The sequence below is a fragment of the Rhinolophus sinicus genome, linkage group LG17 (assembly GCF_036562045.2).
Source record: "Rhinolophus sinicus isolate RSC01 linkage group LG17, ASM3656204v1, whole genome shotgun sequence".
NCBI lineage: Eukaryota > Metazoa > Chordata > Mammalia > Chiroptera > Rhinolophidae > Rhinolophus > Rhinolophus sinicus.
This window is the reverse complement of record NC_133766.1, coordinates 15,940,131-15,958,708: the sequence shown is the minus strand read 5'-3', so window position 1 is coordinate 15,958,708 and position 18,578 is coordinate 15,940,131. Positions and strand designations below refer to the sequence as shown.

At 42.0% G+C, this 18,578-nt stretch overlaps 1 protein-coding gene across 7 annotated transcripts in view; it reads left to right on the top strand.

Annotated features, from left to right (window-relative positions):
* Positions 1-18,578, top strand: part of PROX1 (prospero homeobox 1) — a 51,273-nt gene that overhangs the window by 13,213 nt on the left and 19,482 nt on the right. For all 7 annotated transcript variants that reach the window (XM_074322416.1, XM_074322410.1, XM_074322411.1 and 4 more), the window contains exons 3-4: positions 3,420-3,525; positions 9,398-9,592. In XM_074322416.1, coding sequence (XP_074178517.1) covers positions 3,420-3,525; positions 9,398-9,592 — 301 coding nt within the window. The remainder of the gene's footprint in view (positions 1-3,419; positions 3,526-9,397; positions 9,593-18,578) is intronic.

The following is an 18,578-nucleotide window of genomic DNA, read 5'->3' as shown; positions in this document are numbered from 1 at the left end:
TAGGGCCATAGTAATTCTTTTGGCTATATTAGGGAAACATGTATATAAAAGACTGAATGATTCTGGGTTCCTAACCCCCGTTATGAAGTAAGTAAATTTTTTTAAAATTTCCATTAAACTACACATGGCACCAGTTCTGTTGAACTTAGTGGTGTGACAAGTTGCTTGATCACTTTCATGAAATGAGGGAGTTTAGGTCTTTGCTCTCCCCATTTAAGGTTTCTAAGGGGCAAGCCTCTTAGAAACATAGCAAATCAGAGCATAGGGAGAAAGCTAAAATTCACTGGGTTCAAAGTGGTTTCAAAACTGTAAGTAAGCAGTCCCAATCCCTTTGGTTAGAAATACAGCTTGCAGAATCTCTAGCCACGATTCAGAGTTCAGCTGGAAAAAAGAATGTTCTGCCTCCAGCCTTCACAACCTATTATTCTACCATTTGCCTTTTTGCTGCCTCTGCTGCTCCCGCTGCTGCCCGCTTAGGTAAGGTTATATTGTGCTTTGGTAAACAGACAACACTTCGATTCTCAGGTTGTTTGAACACCGCTTTAGGTTCAGCTGTAGTACTCTCCTTCTCTGATCTTTTATATTCCCGAGCAGATGTCTTTCATTAATTTATGGATTTATCATCTTTTCTTTTTTTTTCTTTTTTCTTTTTCTTTTTTTTTTTTTTACACCTGGCAGCTGTCTCAAGTTTCAGTAGTTATTGTCTATTTTGCATTACACATAGAATTGAATGTCATCTGTCTTCACAAAGCTATGGCTAAGAGAATTGAGGCAAAGCCACATGAGCTGCCTGCACAGATCTTGTTTGCGTTCCGTCCCCCCTCACCCACCCCCCTTTACCTCCTTAATATTTATTTGTGCTCATTTTCTTTCCTGGCCTTGAATGGAGCTTAGCTCGTGTTCAGTACAGCTGTATGTTTACTGAATCTATTCCATCATGAGTCATTGTGCGCGTGTAAGTATCCTGGAAACAGCTAGTGCTTTCTTGGAAGAACAGTTGCTTTTCAGCACAAGCACTTAAAAGGGAAATTAACCAATTGGTCAGTTCAGATTTATTTTGAGGAGGAAAAAAAAGGATTATCTAACTGTTGGCTTTTAAATGTTTCATTAGCTATTTTTAATAGTTTATTAGAAACATATATTTTATGGGAATTTTATCTCAATTACACGATGAGCAAGAGATAAAGATTTATTCTGTGTTCCATGTCGACTGATCAATTCCAAGTATTACCAACAGGAAACGTTTTAAAGCAAAAACAGACTTGAGAAATTCGAATCAAAATAATTTTTTTTCATGAAACAAAAAGCCCCTAAGTCCCCATCAAAAAATAAGATGGATAGTTTGCTTTGTCTTTTAAATAAAAAGAATGAAACCATCTTAGCATAATTTAAATGTATGGAAAGCCTCAGGAAGTTTGGGTAGCTCTGTAACCATCTGAAAACCACCGCAAAACAATTTGTTTTTGCATGAGACCAAAATTGAAAAGATTTGGGATTTTTTTCCCCACTAATAATTAAACGCTCCAGGTTGTTTCAATGTTGCTGTCTGAGAAAAAAATAAAAATAAAAAAAAAGATTAGAACCCAGATCTGAGAATGTTTGTCGAAGTTTGGACTTGCCTAAAACTCTTATCACGAGGCAATAGGAGACAGCTTGCAACTATTATTTCACTTATCCTTTTGGACAGATGGTCCTGAAGTGTGCTATGCTCCTTTAGTCTTCTCTATCTGTCTAATGGAGGTTACTGGAGAGCCTTTCAGCTCTTTCCTTGGCACAAAAAGTATGTCAGTCATAAATTATCGTCTTTGTAATCATGAAGAATCTCAAACAAAAACACAAGTTCAGTTAAGCTGCTTTGGCTTACAGATATCAAATCAAAATTTCTTTCTTCAGTGTTTATTTCCAGTGTGTGTGTGGGGGGGAGGTGTGTGGGGGGAACCACAATATTTAACTCTTCTATTTACAAACCAAGGTGATCTTTTAAAAATTTGCATGCTCTTAAAGGAAATGCTAATCACCTTCTCAGCAGAATATTTGGTTAAACACCCTGTTGTAAGAAGTTTATCAATATGAAGAGCTTATCGATATTAATTTAATTATGCTTCTAGCGCTACTTTCTGGTTTCTTTCTGTTCCTAAGATGGGTCATGCTGTATTTGGTGGAGGTCATTTGGAAACCTTTACCTTTCCTACATATTTGTATTTATTTGATCTTTATTCATAAGGTGTGAAATTTTTGTTGGGTAGTAAACTGTGTGTGTGTGTATACACACACACATACACATTTTCTTTCCTTTTCTTTTTTTTCCTTATTTTTTCCCAGACTCTCTTTTAAGAGAAAATCCTTAGAGAAGCTTCTAGGAAGGACCCTTAATTGACCTTGTGGGGGACCACATTGATTTTCTCCACGTGCATCTTCATTTCTGATAAATTATAAAGCCATTAATTTGCTGAGGAAATGGCAGGGCCAGGCTGCGGCACAGATGTGACCAGAGCCATCCCAGCTCGGAGTCTGCTGAGGAGTGCCAAGAAACTGGGGGAGAATCAGGAAGCCTGGATTGTTATGGTTAGCCTCACGTTCTCTTGGGAACTGTTTTAGTTGCTGCTGTTTACAGATCTAAAAGGGAATGATGTTTCCAGATAAATAGGCCTTCTTATTTTGGGTAAGTGGCCATTTATTGATCTGCTAACCCACAGTTATTGATTTGTTAGTCCCAACCACTGCGCTGCTCTCCAAAGGAGTTAACTATAAATCCGGGAGATGCAAATTGTATTTGGTTTTGGATCGTTGCTTTAACAAAAGCAACACCCCCTCCCCGTTCTGTGCCAAAATTACCCCTCCCAAATTTTAGCTATTATTTAAAAGGAAACAATTAAAAGGATATAATAATGAGATAGGAAGAAAGTGAGTCAAGATGCTCCATTAGATTAGCACTAAAAGGTAAAATGTGAAGCTTGCCTGACAGTGTTCAAAATAATGCATTTTATGTTTTCACGTACATTAGTATAATAATTTGATGTGAACTGCAGAGTATGGAGGGAAGAATAAACAGAACTGTAATTGTGAAAAAGAAAAAACTCTTGTGATGAGTTGTGTAGCATGTGTTGGGTGCATTTGTCTCCTTAGCAACAAGTGAACATATAGATAGGACTAGGATCTCCAACAGGGGCACGTCCTCACCACAGAGTAGCCAAGATTCTGCAACTGAATTGTGCATCCTCGCCGTGACATTTGGCCATTTCTGACAGGCAGTGGGCATTTTGAGCAAGCGGCAGCAAGTTAGTGATTAATTCCATGGCCACTGCCATTTCCTTCCAAAATTCCCACGGCTGCTTGGTGGGCCTCCAGATTCCTGGTGGTGGGGAGGTGGTTGGTCCTTAAAAAAAGAATTTTTTTCCTTAACCAGTTGCATCCTACATGCAGGAAGGACTGTCACCCAATCACTTGAAAAAAGCAAAGCTCATGTTCTTTTATACCCGCTATCCCAGCTCCAATATGCTGAAGACCTACTTCTCCGATGTAAAGGTAGGGACATCGTGCATCATTGATTTTTTTTTTTTCAATTTCTGTGCATGCCATAGTGATGTGAACTCGTGGAAGTTAATAGAGATGAGTGTGCAAGGAGTTCATTGACACACCTGTGTTGTAACTGATTTAATGCACTTCTCCTTTTGTCTAAAGCTGGACCAAGCAAAGATGCCCCTTGCGTATTAAGACCACAGGACTGGTATTAATAAGTCACATGGGTCTCCAGTGTGCTTGGGGACACTTAGCCTCTGTCTTTATATGTCTTAGTAACTTCTTGGAAGAAATTTCTACTGGTACTGAATGGATGTGCTTTAGAGGATAGTTTTCTCCCTCCCCTCAGCAACAGTAAGCTGTTTCTGTTTTTGTTTCTGTTAGTTTCCCTGTATTTGTGCTTATGAAAGCAAACTCGAGCACCTCGTTCTCCCCCTGTCGAAAAGGAGCGTACATTGAAATTCTCTATGCAATAGCTGCTTAAAAACAAAAGTGATGATTGTCTCTTATTTACAACTTAATTTGTTGTTGATGCAGAGTACACTGAGCATAAGGAGAATGAATAAAGTGACAGATTCAGGACACATTATTCAAATGAGGATATGAAAGCTGTCGGCCCTACAGCTGCAGCCTTCCACATTCTACAGAATATGGGGACCTCCTGGTTCTGTGTGTGTGTGTGCGTGCGTGTGTGTGGGGGGGCAGTTTAAGTAATTGCATCAACTTAATGTTGTGTTAATCATCTGTAACTTTTTAAAACATAGATTGGGTTTTGATGATGATAATGACACGCATGGTATCATTATCCAAGGATCTTGCTAAACATTACATTAGCTGAGATTAGTTTATTAGGGTTGGGTGCTTTCTCCCCCACCCTCCCCTGCCCACCCCCATATGTACAAGTTCTGATTTCTGCCATTGAGAACTCACGAGCTGCCAAAACATGCTCGCTCTCCGCCCCTCCCCTCTACGAAGAGTGTTTTGTGCCCAATGCCCACGTTGCTTCGTTGGCCCCCTTTTGCAGGCCAGCTCATTTCAGTTTCCTTCACTGATGTTTTATTTGGCCTTATAAGAAAAGTTCTGTTTTCCCTCCTGTTTGCTTTGAATTGTGTATCAACTTCGGCCTTTTATCTTTCTCCTTCCCTGGCTGAGCTCCTTAAGTGGAAGGCATGTTTTCTCCTCATTCATTGCCAACAAACTGGGCAGGACAGGGAGGCAGAGAAAAGCAGTAACTTATATGGCTGGTTAAGAATCATGAAGCACAAAAAAAAAGGCTGCATGACACCATCAACCAGGAAAAGGGCTTGGACTTGGTGGCGAACCATCTCAAACAAACACATTGAAGAGCATTTGTCAGCTGGTTGAGGACTGATCAGCTTCTAGAGCCTAGTAGAACCTGGCAAAGTTCTTCCAGAGAATTCTCCCAACACTTTAGTTCTGAGAGGGACAGAAAGGGGAGGGGCCCAAGTGTTACCGTACACACGTGTGGTGTGGTGTGGTGTGTGTGTGTGTGTGTGTGTGTGTGTGTGTCAATGGCCTCCTTCACTCCTCTCAGTGCAATGATTTGCAGTGTTGTGATATAATGACAATACCTTATATTATTAATATAGCACTTTTCATCCACAAGAAGGCCAAAGAGCTTTACAAACTGTGTACATTGGGATCACTTGCCTACCATTGAGATGCAGCCACCTGGAGGGTGGAAAGCAACAGCCGTTGTGAGCCAGCAGCACTACCTAACAGTAGATAGCAATGTTAGAAACACTCATGTTTTTGCGTGTGTGGGCGCGTGGTCGGGGGAAGAGAAAGGGTGGGGAGACAGTTGATTGGTAGCTTTATAAAAACTCTGCAGTGTAAACCCACAAGAAATTGTGTCCCTTCCTTTAGAATACATCCAGTCACTCAGCGTTTTCAAATAATCACTCACTCTACCCAACTAACAATTCAGTATCTGGGTGAATATTTTATTTTAAAAAGCGCTAATATTCAGATTATGGATTCCTGCCCATACTCTATCCGTACTAAGAGAGAAGGCTGTTAAAGTATACGTGAGTCTGGTTAACTCCCAATTATCCACTCTAATGGAGGGAAGCAGTAGGGCATATAATGCAAAGCAGAAAATCACTGAAGGTCATTTCGATTTTTTTTTTTAATGAATTATACATTTTAACTTTCTTAATTATGTTTTTCCTTTGGTTAGCAGTAAATGAATTTGTATTCCCTGAGCTTACATTGATGATAATGGAAAGTCATGTATAGAAAGTGAAGGAGAGCCCAGGCAAGATATTCCAGAAACTTTCTAGAAAACAATAACAGAGCATTCTTGGATTTCTTTCATGTTGAGGAAAATCCAGAATTTGAATGTTGACAATGAATATACTCGTACACATGTGTAAGTGTATACAGTGTGTATATATGTGTATACAAACACACATACCTATCTATATCTAGTTATAGATATATAAATGTGGATAATTATTTGCAAGGCTGAAATAACTACATGTTTATATATGAATATACAGTCAAAAAATCTTATTTCGGTCTGGATTCAAGAAACCACTACAAAACTGAGAGATGCCTAGAAATTGGGGGAGGGACCTTAGGAGTTAATCAGAAATGAAACCCTGCATCATATATCTTGAAAAAGGCATTCAGTGTATCTGTGGACCAAGTAATACTTGTCACAATGACAGAAGCCTATATGTCTTTGTGGCCACATTCATCTAAGAGAAAATTCCTAATTCTAGCAAAGTAACCTTTCCAAATTATAAAGTCATTTCTTCTCATGTACTGATCAGAAGTTAGTGTTGTAAGTCAAACACCAGGAGAAACAACACTAGTGGAAACTATTTTGTTTCACGAATATCATGTCACCTAGAAATCATCAAAGACACTATTGGAAGATGGTGTAAGGCTGAGGTAATCCTCCGACCAGCTTTAGAAGCTGAGCCCTACCAGGGTGATGCATCTTCCTTTATATTTTTCCTTAGGAAAAGTCACTCTCTACCAGTGACTTCCATCTATGTATGAAATAAATGCTTTTAAATTACCTGGGAAAGAAAGAAGAATGCACAATTCAGAGACTTTGCCTTGGTGAGAGAAGTTCTACAGTGTACATCGTCACTGTATATGAAGGATGAAACCAGGGCTGACTTAGCTTAACTCCTACAGCAAGAATCTAAATAAAGTTCCATGTTCTCACAGAGTCCAACTAAATTCCCTCCCCACGACAGCTAGCCAGACCAAAAGCACAGCTCATCAGGACTTCAAGCCCTTTGAGAAGGGCAAGGGGGCAGATGTGAGAGAGATACCAAGGACCGAAGGGCCCCACCGTTGCCCTGGGCACGAGGGGGCACAGATTCTAACGTATAAACGAATAACTCTTAGACCAATGAGTACAACAGAGTCACTGTCATTTTAGCTTCTCAGAACAGACGCTCACAGCTTTTCAAGCTGGCAGTGTTAAATGACGTATCTCATTCCCTCCACCCCTTGAGTCAACTGCTGCCTAGCCAGATTAAGGTGTCAGATTGATTTGTTTTATACATCTTTTGACCATGCTCATTGAATATTTAGGAAGTTTCTTCAGCCCATATTGAGGCTGAGATGTCCCGTGGGAAGCATTAATCAAAGTCACAGAGACTAGTACGCTGTGGAAACACAGCCTCTTTATTGTAGCGATTAGTTTTTGCAGTAACACATTAACACACTACAGAGCTTTCCTTTATAGAACAATTGATCCTTTTCTTGTAAGCCACTACACAACGGGGGAAATGAATTCTTTAAAGTTTAACACTTTTTCTCCCCCAAGGTGAATATCTGGAAAAGAGGGAGCCTGCCTTTGCGTTTAGCCAGCCACTAAAACCAAACAAATCCCAGTTCACTGCTAGTGGAGGGGGACCCTGTTCTTCAAGCTGTTGTGCTGGTCATTTCACTTGTCTCATGTTTTGGGAGTCTGTTGTTTTTGCCCATTCTTTCGCTCTGTTATTTCCATTCTCTAACAATGAGCTTTAAATCTCCCTTTATGTCCCATTCCTAAATAATGGCAAGTGCACTTACTTTTTTGTCCTCCCATTAGGTCATTCATGACCATTCTAGAAAAAAAAAAAATACCCTTCTATTTTTTTCCTCTACAGTACCCTTGTCCATATGAGACAATGTCTTGTAACAATGCAGAAGCCTAATCTCCATGTCAAAGCAATTTTCATTCCCCAGTGCACAGCCTGCTATCATTTTGTAATGTTTTGTTTCTTATTCTAAAAGAATTAAAAAGGAACAGTAAGCCGTCACGGGGCCTGTAGTCCTTATCTCAGTGTCTGGAAATTTGGACAGTGTATTTTACTGCTGAGATAAAATGGAAAGAACTCCAAGTTCAGCAAATCGTAATGGGTTTAAGTTCTATTGAAATCGGCAACCAGAAGATCAGATAACGGGGGTCCTTCAGTTGTCTTTTTAATCGGGTTCCCCACAAGGCTGAATAGAGACAGAGCAGACACACAGAGTGAAAATATAATTCTTGGATAGGTTAAGTACATGTTTGAACTCTTGCAAGCAGAAGCGATTTGCTGATGACTTAATCATTTTCTGGTCAATTATCTGTAAGGGCCCTTGCAACTTCATGGCAATTATGATGCAAGTTGGCCTTTTGGGAGAAACAGCAGTCTCCCTGCTTCTGTTTCCTTGTTACTTCCATTCTCTGCCATAAATTTTCATTCATTTATTATCTTTGCTAGTATAGAAACAACTTTCTGTGTAGCAATTACAGCCCCAATACACACTTGAGCTGTCATCTTGTGGGAGTCTGGATGTTCTCATGGCCACTGTTTGATAAGTGGTCTTTGTTGATTTTTGATGAATGTATATCTTTTTCTGGGGGCCCAGGGAAGGGAATGCCTGTGATGACAAAAGGCAGGGGGGGTTGTCTGTCAGCCCACCTGATCTAAAACTATGGTTTTATTACTTTTGACTTGGCAAGTTGAGATGCACCTGTCCTTTACACAAACAGAGGGCTGTCACTAAGAATGGTATCATTTGCAGTGAATCCAGGAAGACATCTTCCTTTGAAAGGTCATTGAGGAAACTCAGTAAACAAAGTTTTAGAGCCGAATCCCGTTATGGTAACTTGTCATTTTTAAAAAAAAATGTAATAAAGATTCTGTCCATGCCGTCTGTGCCCTGTATCTTAACCACACTTCCCATGCAGGGCAGCCTCCAACAGAAAGCAGTCTTCTCCAATGCTGGCTGTAGGAAGTGTGTGAACAGGTACGGTGGTCTGAGCAGACAGCACTGGACATGACTGCAGTGTACAAACATCAGGTGGAATCATAGTGGGGTGTCCATAGGGATCACCCATTCCCAAAAAAATAAGCAAATGTCAAATCCCTCCCCCTTTGTGTGAAAGCCATTTTGCAGCATTGAACGAAACTGTCATGTGATGACACAATTTCTCATTAAAGAAAAATCATGCTGGTGGTGAAATCATTGGCTGATCATCTCTGGTACTTGAAAATAATAACTCTTCCCAGGGTTCCATGGCTTGAATGAATTTCCATAAGAAGTATATAAATGCAATTTGTTTTACTGAAAGATGAAGAACAACGTTTAAAGTAAGATATTCGGCTTAAAGGAAAATCAGATTTAGAATGTGAGTTTTCCATCTGCAATGTGGAGGCTTGTGATGCGATTTCCATTGTTGATAGGTTTTATATCCTGTAAGTAGATCATTGCTCTCACCTCTCCTGCCATCATTTTGGTGGAATTAAAAACATACCTTTCTGAGGACGGAGGGGAGGGGAACTTGAAAAATGCTTCGAATGCTTAAAGAATAAATTAAGAAAATAGCGGTGTTCTTATCCCTTTCACTATTTAAATTCAACAGTTCAACAGATGCATTACCTCTCAGCTCATCAAGTGGTTTAGCAATTTCCGTGAGTTTTACTACATTCAGATGGAGAAGTATGCACGGCAAGCCATCAACGATGGAGTCACCAGTACTGAAGAGCTGTCTATAACCAGAGACTGTGAGCTGTACAGGGCTCTGAACATGCACTACAATAAAGCAAATGACTTTGAGGTAGGAACTCATCTTTATTTTTCAGTCCTCTCTCTTTTATTTTCAAAAAACTTAACTTTCTTTAGAAATGTCCCCAAATCTGGTTTGTTCACAGAAACATCCCTCAGGATGGTAAGAGGTAGAGCAGCAATGAGGGCCTATCCCCCCACCCCCACCCCCATGGTTCCCATCAGAGTCCTGGGGACCTGAGCCACTTCCGTTTCCTTTCCCACTCCCTGACTCTGCCGCTTCCATAGAAGACCCATTTGGCCATGGAAAAGGGAACTGGAGAATCCAAAGAAAATGGCAAGAAGAAACACATACAGAGTGTCCCCTTTCCAAAGAAGACGTCCCTGCCCCATAGGCCTTTTTCATGTTTATGTTCTGGCATGTTGATTGAGCTGAAAATATGCTCTGTGCAATGGTAGCTGCAAAGGTTGTTTTCTAAGAAGGTCTAGAAATGTTGATGGGGCAGTGATTCCATGGTTTCTGTCTTTAATCAGCATTTACTTCCTCTGTGAAAGAAGTTGTATGAGAATTTACTAAGTACCTAGCATAAGAAGGAGATCCATCAAGATCTTTTGTTTTTGTTTTTGTTTCTGTGTTTGCTGTTTTTGGAGGAGAACCTCCTGTGTTTATTTTGCGTATGTGTAACTTCATGAGTGTTGTTTTGGGTTTGTACTCTCTTACACACACGTACATACCGTGTTTCCCTGAAATAAGCTCTAGCTCTAATGCGTCTTTTGGAGCAAAAATTAATGTAGGACCCGGTCTTATTTTACTATAAGACTCAGTATAGTATAATATAATATAATATAATATAATATAATATAATATAATATAATATAATATAATATAATAATATAATACCTGGTCTTATATAAGATAATATAAGACCAGGTCTTATATAATATAAGACCCAGTCATATAAGTCTTATATTAATTTTTGCTCCAAAAGACGCGTTAGAGCTGATTGTCCAGCTAAGTCTTATTTTCGGGGAAATGCAGTATCTACAACCTGCATATTCTAGATACACATGAAACACCATAGCCCATTCTCAGAAAGCAAAATCCATGCAACAATAAACATGTGCAGCTATGGATAAGGCATTTCTTTACTGGCTAATGTGGTGCTTCAGCAAACATTTTTCATTGCAACATGATGACTCTATGAGACAACACTAGAGAATCGCCCAGTACGCACAAAGCCCTGCTGGCTGAGGCAACAATAGTGAGAGGTGGGAATGTGGCAAGAGTTTTCTGCAGGCCGAACCCCTTGACGATGAGTAGACAGGCCGTGACTTGACAAAGTTGGTCCTTTTCTTCTATTACTATCTTGAGGCTGGGAATTTTTCTCCCACATCTGCTCATGCAGGGACCTTCTATTATTAATATGCTTGCTTTCCTCGCATAGCTACGTACCCAGAAATGCCCCGGAAGCTCTCAACTTCAAAGGAGAGAGAGGCAGCTTGGTCTGGCTTGCCAATAAAGGGACCTGACCCCCACTGCCCACACTGCTGACCCATCCCTTTTCCGGCCCTTCTCCCACTGGTCGTAGCAGATCAATTCTGGTAGCTTAGAAAGAACTGAATGTGGAAGCTTAACAGTGCAGAAGTCATGGTTGTGCTTTGAAAGTTTGCATGGTTATACCATGACCCACCAATTTATCATTGCTCTTCAAGATCGATACAGGTTGCTCGCCAAACGTGTTATTAACAAAGTTTTTTCTCTGGCTGAGCATGTTACAAGTGGGGATGCTTTTTGTACTGCTTCACAATTTTAAAGTCTCTGTTTTAAAAGTTTCTTGTCACAGAGCACTGGTGTACTGTATTCACGGAACACTCTAGCAGATTTCCTCTAAAGCTGAAGAATGTGACTAGGGCTAAACATTTAAAGAAATCTTATTAAGAACTTTATTTCCCTCCCCCCATCCATCGCTTTCTGATAAAGCTATTGCTCTACACATTAAACTGAGAGAATTCGACTGTGTGCTAGTGGACACTTTACATATTTATTACGGCAAATATTCATTCATTTAGCAACATGCATCAGGCTTCGTAAAAGAATTGCCCAAAATTCATGGATGAGTTCTGCAGTTTTGCTGTGTAACATATTTGAGAGAACAAATCCTGACAGTGCACATTAGGCCTTTTAGGGTTGTTTAAACCTTACCTGGTTGGAATTTAATCCCCTACTCACAGCGCAAGGGCCAAAATGAAACAAACAGGGGACGGTTGGCATCAAGAGATACCCAATGAGCTGCTCTATTTAGCATCATCTAAATCCTCCTTTAATATGATTAACATCTGATATTTCTCTCTTTCTGAATCATATCCACTTCCAACCAGGCCACCTCGCCTTTATCTGTAGTGTCTATTTTAAGACCGCTTCAGCGCAAGGAGATGGGGCCCAGGGAGCAGTTTTGTCACTTCTCATGTGACTTCAGACAAGTTATTGGTCTATTTTGGGTCTTATTCCTCCTTCAGTAAAAACTAGGCTCTTTCTGGAAACGTGGTAACAAAGAAGCAGGAGCCTGGGTTCTGCCCTGCCCCCTTCCGCTCACACGCTCACATGTACCTATGCACGTACACACACACACACACACACACACCCCACCACCACCACCACCACCACCACCACCTGGGATGCTAACGTCACCAAACAGTGTTTGAATTTGCCTCTCCGTTTTGGAGCATTTACTAACAAAAGCTTCAGATAAGATGATCCCTTCTTTTCTGCGCCTGCGTGCATGGAGGTCAGTGCTTAAGTGAGATGCTTCAAAAGCCACTGGCCTTATCACTGCAGCTTTACCAGTGTGGGCCGTGGCTGCGAGCCCGAGGTAGACCCGGCACCTCGAGCCGAATACCTCAACAGATATGGAGTGCACGGCATGACTTTTGCACTTAAGTTCCTCCTCTTTAGATCAAGTAAAATGAATCTGTAGCCTTAATATGAGCAGGAGGAGAGGATGGCAGAGCAGAGAACTGTAGCCCTTGTTTCTCTTTACATTTTGAAACAGAGACGGAGCCTGGCAGAGGGACTCTGACCTTATGTCTGCATGAGGCCCTAAGACCTGTCAAGTCAAAGGAATATATCAATCCAACTGCATATTTGCGGGTCAAATAATAAAATCTCTCATTGATTGCATTTTTAAATGTCTCAATCAGTTGTTTGCAGCAATGATAAAATAGCTAATAATTGTTGACTGTTTACAATGTCCTGGGCACTCTTCTAAGTGTTTTACCAATGTTAACTTTTCAAGGTGGGCAGTAATAATAATACCGATAAGAATACAAGAGAAACTTCAGTTTGCCTAAAATTTATACTGTTTTTAAAGTCATTCTACATGGGCGGGGTCAGGGAGAAGCAGCGAGGGCAGTGAGAGAAAAGGAGGCTAGTGTTTTCCCTCTTTGGCTTCGACTTTCTTCTTCTTTCTCTTCTCCTACCCTTGTCTTTATTCAGCGTTCTGCTCCATCTCTGCCTGTGTCATAAGCTTGCTGGTGGCACCTCTGTCATTGTGTAGCACCATCCCCCCCAGCCCCTGCCGCTGATGGCTCTCGAAGCTCGAGTGGTTGCTGACCCCTGGCCCACAGGAAAATAAAGCAGATGGGGGACGTTTATCACTAGCAAAGAGGGAGTGGCTTGAATCTCTCTCCTCTTCTAGACCCTGCATTTCCCGGCCTTTATGAGTCAGGGCCTTCTGAGTGACAGGGGAGCTTGTTCTGCCTTTTGTATCAATTTACACAATTGCCAAGATTCTTGGCACGGCATTCAGACTTAGGGTGGTGAGAGCTTGAGAAATCCCAGGGGATGTGGAAGAAGACACTGAACTATGCTTTTCGTTTGTGCTAAGGGGAAGAAAGTTGGCCCCATCGCGTGGAATGGGGCACCTCGCTTCTGAACGTGCGTTTGTGAAGGTGTGCAGGAGAGCAGTATTCAACTACAGGCTGCATCTTTTGCTCCTACTTCTCACATTGAATGAGATCGGCAACAATAAATTTGTCTTTCCAGGTGTTATGGTCTATATTTCCATGCTTCAGTTTCACCTCACTTTGAAGAGCTTCCAATTTTTTATTTTTTTCATGGAGAGGGAAAAGGGGGTTTGGGATTCTGTCCCAGTTTTTAAATCATACTGCTACTTCTGACTTTTGGGGCACATGAGTTGGATTTTATTGCTTTTTTGTTGCCCTCACCCCAGTGGCAGGAAAGAAGGTAATGCTCACTATCAATTTCCAAGGCTGGTTTATAGGTTTTTGCAAAGAACCCAATTAAGGCAACTGACCTGTGTAAGTCACAGAGGTGAATTGCACGACCTAAGGCGCCGAGACACACCAGTCTCATTTGACTGCTTTCCCTAGGCTGCCCACTTGATAGGGTGCAGCGAAGACAGGCAGAATGATCCCCAGACTACAGGGCTGGGCATGGTCTTGTGTGTAAGCTGAGAAGAGAATGTGACGGACGCTTTCGTCCTGGAGGATACTTCTGACTTTAGGGGCATAGGAGTTGGATTTTATTGCTTTTTTTTGTTGCCCTCACCACTGTGGCAGGAAAGAAAGTGACGGTTTCCAAGGCTGCATGGAGCGCTCTTTCTCACTGTGGTCAGCCAGGCATCCCTCCAAGGCCCATCAGTGGTCAGCCATTTATCTGTGGGCAGGGTCCACACTCCCAGTAAGTGTGACTGAGTTCCCTTGCCCTCATCGAAAGACCCAGGTTTTCAGATGGACAGTTTAGAAATACATAGAATGGGGCATTTCATTCATTGATTAGTTGGCTTACTTCCTACGATACTAATGCCATTTCCTAAGATACTAATCGCACCATCGTGGTGCCTGTGGTGTGACTTTTTCTAGGTGTCACGTGACAGGCAAGAAGCGTACTTCTGCAGACCTCTTTCCGTGTTCTCTCACTTCCCTCTTAGAGAAAATAAAAAAAGCAGCACCCCTCACATCCAACCCCCAACACAGACCCAAACATGCACACGTAAATACACATACTAAATATATTCTCCGCACCAGGCCTACCGCCATTCCCAACCCACTCCCGCTTTCAACACAACACACGTTTAAGAAGATTTAACATATTTGGAAGTCTTTCAACACAGTGCCATCTCTTTAAAGAAAAATGAGGACAGGTGGATTTAGGAAGCACTTCCCTCTGCTCCAAATAGATACTTAAATATGAGTGATCATTTGGAAAACTGGCACATGAGTGCAAACCTTTTACTGCTGTTGCCGTCTTTTGGCCTCAAAGCTGCAGAGCTGTTTTAACGATCACACAGCCCACTCTTGGTGGGTGGCAGGGAGGCAAAGAAACCCTTACCATTCCTTTCCTTGCCAGTCCAAATGACAAGCCAAATTGATCTCTTCAGAGACGAAATGAATGTTCTCTAAATATATGTACACACATGGCTGTCTGGGAACATGTTCCTTGCATAGAATGATTGCCTGAAATTTGAAGGAGACCGCAGTCAAGACGCCAGGGTGGAAGTGGGGTGGAACGGGTGGGGGTGGGGCAGAGGTAGGATTGCGTGTGTGCACAGAGGACCTTCGTTTTTTGCACGTCGTCCTTTCGGAATTCAAGGTGTTGTTGATCAGTATAATGAAGCAGGCCCATTGATTTATCATCTATTTGGTAATGTCACTGCATTTTTAGCTCCCCGTGTCTTTTTTGTCATTGGGTTACATTCAAGCACAGTAAGATCAACTTTAAAACCTCCTTACTCAACAGCTTTATTAGTTATAGCATTCCATGACCTTTCTCAACATTCTTAAAGAAAAAGATACAGTGTAATGTCGCTTTACTTTGCTTATTGTCCTTTGTTGTGGCGAACAAAGCATTTTCTACAGTGGCTATAGCACATAATTATACGGCTTTCAATGGCAGTGTCTTGGCCCATATCAAAGTTCAGAGGAGCCTTTAGAAAAAAAAAAGATGTTTTGTGGCAGCCTAGGGAGGGTCTCATCTTTCCTTCAGAAAAAAGTTCAAGGCTCTTCTGTCAAGCTTCCCTACTTAGAGCTTTTTCTCCTCCTGCTTCATAAAGTTTAAAGCGGATTCAGTGGAGTTCTATGATCTATTTCCTTTGAAAGATTGTTCCTCGGCACAGAGAGGGCCTTTGACTTCAAGAGTTCAGAGATTCATGTCTTTAGGTATCATATGTCTGACCTTATCAGTTACTCCATTTAATGTCGGAGAAAAAGTCTCAACTCTTTGTGTTTGTCTGTTTTGCCTCTGTGAAATGATTTGGTGAAAAGACCATCCTTTTTAACACACCACTGAGAGGCCGTTTCGGCTGCAACCTACCCTGTGGCTTTTCTCTCTTTAAAAAAAAAAAAAAAATTGTCCTTGTGTTTTGTGTATGGATGAGTTCACAGTGAGAATAGAATTATACAAGGGCAGACGCACACACAAAAAAATCTTTTGCTTTCCTCCGTCTCTTCCCCCTCCCCCCCCCAACACCATGATCTATTGGCTCTCTTGGTGGCTGTACCCCAACAGGCGAAGCCATTTAGCAAACACAGAGGTGGCAGCGGTGGTGCTGGGACAGCAGTGGGTTTTCCCTTGCTTTGACCTACCCCTAAGGCCTTCATAATTAATTGTCCTTCAGAGATGAGGAAAGTTCAGAGACAGTGTGGGGAGTGATGTCTATTGTCTGACATTCAGTTCTCCTTGCCTCGGTTCTTTCTCTTCGTCCCACAGAGGGTTATCAATAGGAGAAAAGGAACAAGTTCTCTAAGAGCTGCTGGTGGTGGCTGGAGCTTTCAGTGGGACATTATCATTGTGTTCGGCCCATCCTGGATTAAATGTCTGAAGAAGTTCTAAGAACCTTTTGAAAACCAGCCTGTTTATTTCTTCTAGATGAAGCAAACTCATTTAGAGAACCCAAGCTTGTTCCAAAGTGGGTGATCCCTTTCCACATGGCAGATAACATTTTAAATCAAATGTCCTCATTCCCCACTCACCCCCACCCATGATTTTATTTTACTTTAACTGTTTGGTTCTTTTTCAGCCATAGGGCAGAACTTTTAGTGATCATTCCTTCATTTCTCTTAACTGCCTCGGTATAAATTTGCAGGAATAAGGATTTTTGCAAACATGATTTTCGGTGACACGTGGGGCTTTGGTTCTTGAAAGCAGATTTTTCTAGTTTAAAACTACTGTTTCACCTTCAGCGATTGCCTGAAGCCAATCTTCAGTGCTCTTTGGTAGCATGACATAAAACAAATACGAGCTGTTCCCCTCCCCCCTTTTTGGCTGAGACACAAAATAAAGACGCAACATGGAGACAGCTATTTGAGAAGTAAAGGAAAAGAAGAACCATTAATGATTATTATACTACTGTTCCTGTTAAATTGAGTGAAGCCAAGAAAAACAAATATAATCGTTCTTCCAAGGAGCAGTTCAACTTGCACATGAGAAAGGATTAAGATTACATTCACACAACTTCAAGGCTAAAGGGAACCACCTTCAGAGGAAATCTCTGTCCCTCAGAGCAGTTTCTTCTGGAGGAAGGACCTACAGGATGGCCAGAACCAACTCTGTCCCCGTCCGTAGCTCTTGGAAACACTTTCACAACAGACCTCTTGGTATTTAAAGGGAACCGTCTATGGAAGTTGACACAACTAATATAGTCATACCAAAAAGGGGGGGGGGGGGTCATAAAAAATTAAAGTTATGCTTATGAATCTTTCATTAGAAGCAATGAAAAGGGGCACTGGTGTAGTCTATGTCCTTTGTGCTAGGAGCCCTTCTTCCGGGCTCTGGGCTATTGTTCTTTCAGCTCCTCAAACAGACTTTCACTTTCAAACTGACAAAAGTCACTTAAAAGCCAGACAGCTGTACTAACACACCCACCTTACAGAGCTGGAGCCACAGGCAGGTGACAAGGCCTGCTGAGAGGCCTTGTTTAAAACGGGCCGGGGCGGCTTCCTCCTGGCTTCAAGTTGTTCCTACACTCACTTGAAGAGGGACCATTTATTTCTAATTTGTGTCCCCAATGCCCCGAGGTGCCCCAAAATATTTCTTGCATTTTCTTTACAGCATGAAACATCGACAGCCATGATAATATGTATACCTCAGGGTTGTAGGGCTAGGGTCAAGTTCGTGAAAGTGTGAGCCCAGGACTCAGCAGAAGACAGAGGGAGTTTGACTCAAAACTCTCTCCTTCTATTTCTCCCCCTTGTTTATCTTTATTCAGCCTTTTCCAACCAGTCCAAATCTGTCTTAAGCTTTTCAGATTTCTGTTGCCTCATCAGGAGTGGCTGGGATTGCATGAGAAGCACCCAGTCGCGATAGGGTAAGTCTCACCCTAGGATTTTAGATAGAGATAGAGATAGGTAGGTCGTTCTGCCTGCATCCCAGGCGTCTGGGCCGTGGAGAGTCCTCCCTGTGTGTGTATTACAGGCCCTCCCTCCCCTGTCACCTTGTGTACAGTCTGGTCTGTGACACTGATGGTGATTATGTCATTATTTTGCTCTGGGGGCCCTGGCACATCTGCAGAGCCCAAGCACATCTTCTTTGTTGCGCTGGCAAACGTCCCACCCCACAAATGCTTCATTAGCCCTGCTGCCGGCCTCCTTGCCAGACGCGAGTGCCCAAATCCAGGCTTCTTTCTGCTCCGTTCTTTTGTGTAGCTGATGATCGTGTATTCATCTTCCCGGTTCTTCCCCATTTTCCTCAACTTCTGAACTCCAGATGTCCCAGTTTTCTGGCCCAAATCATTCCAAAGTCTACAGTGCCACTCAAGGTGACCCCTTATCCCTTAACCCACCCCCAGCCCTTCCCACCTTCCCACTTGTCCATTCCCCCAATGAAGAGTGCCTGACTTGCTTCCCCCCCCCCCAAGGACGAAGCTTTTCAAACTTGCAATTTGAAAAGATACCGAACGATTTCTCCCAGTTTATGATGGTAGATGGGGTTAGAATGACGACTTATTCGACACTGCTTATTTGATGTGTGCCATCCTCCCCTCTCCCCACCCGTCCCCTCCTCTTGACTCTTTTATTTGCTT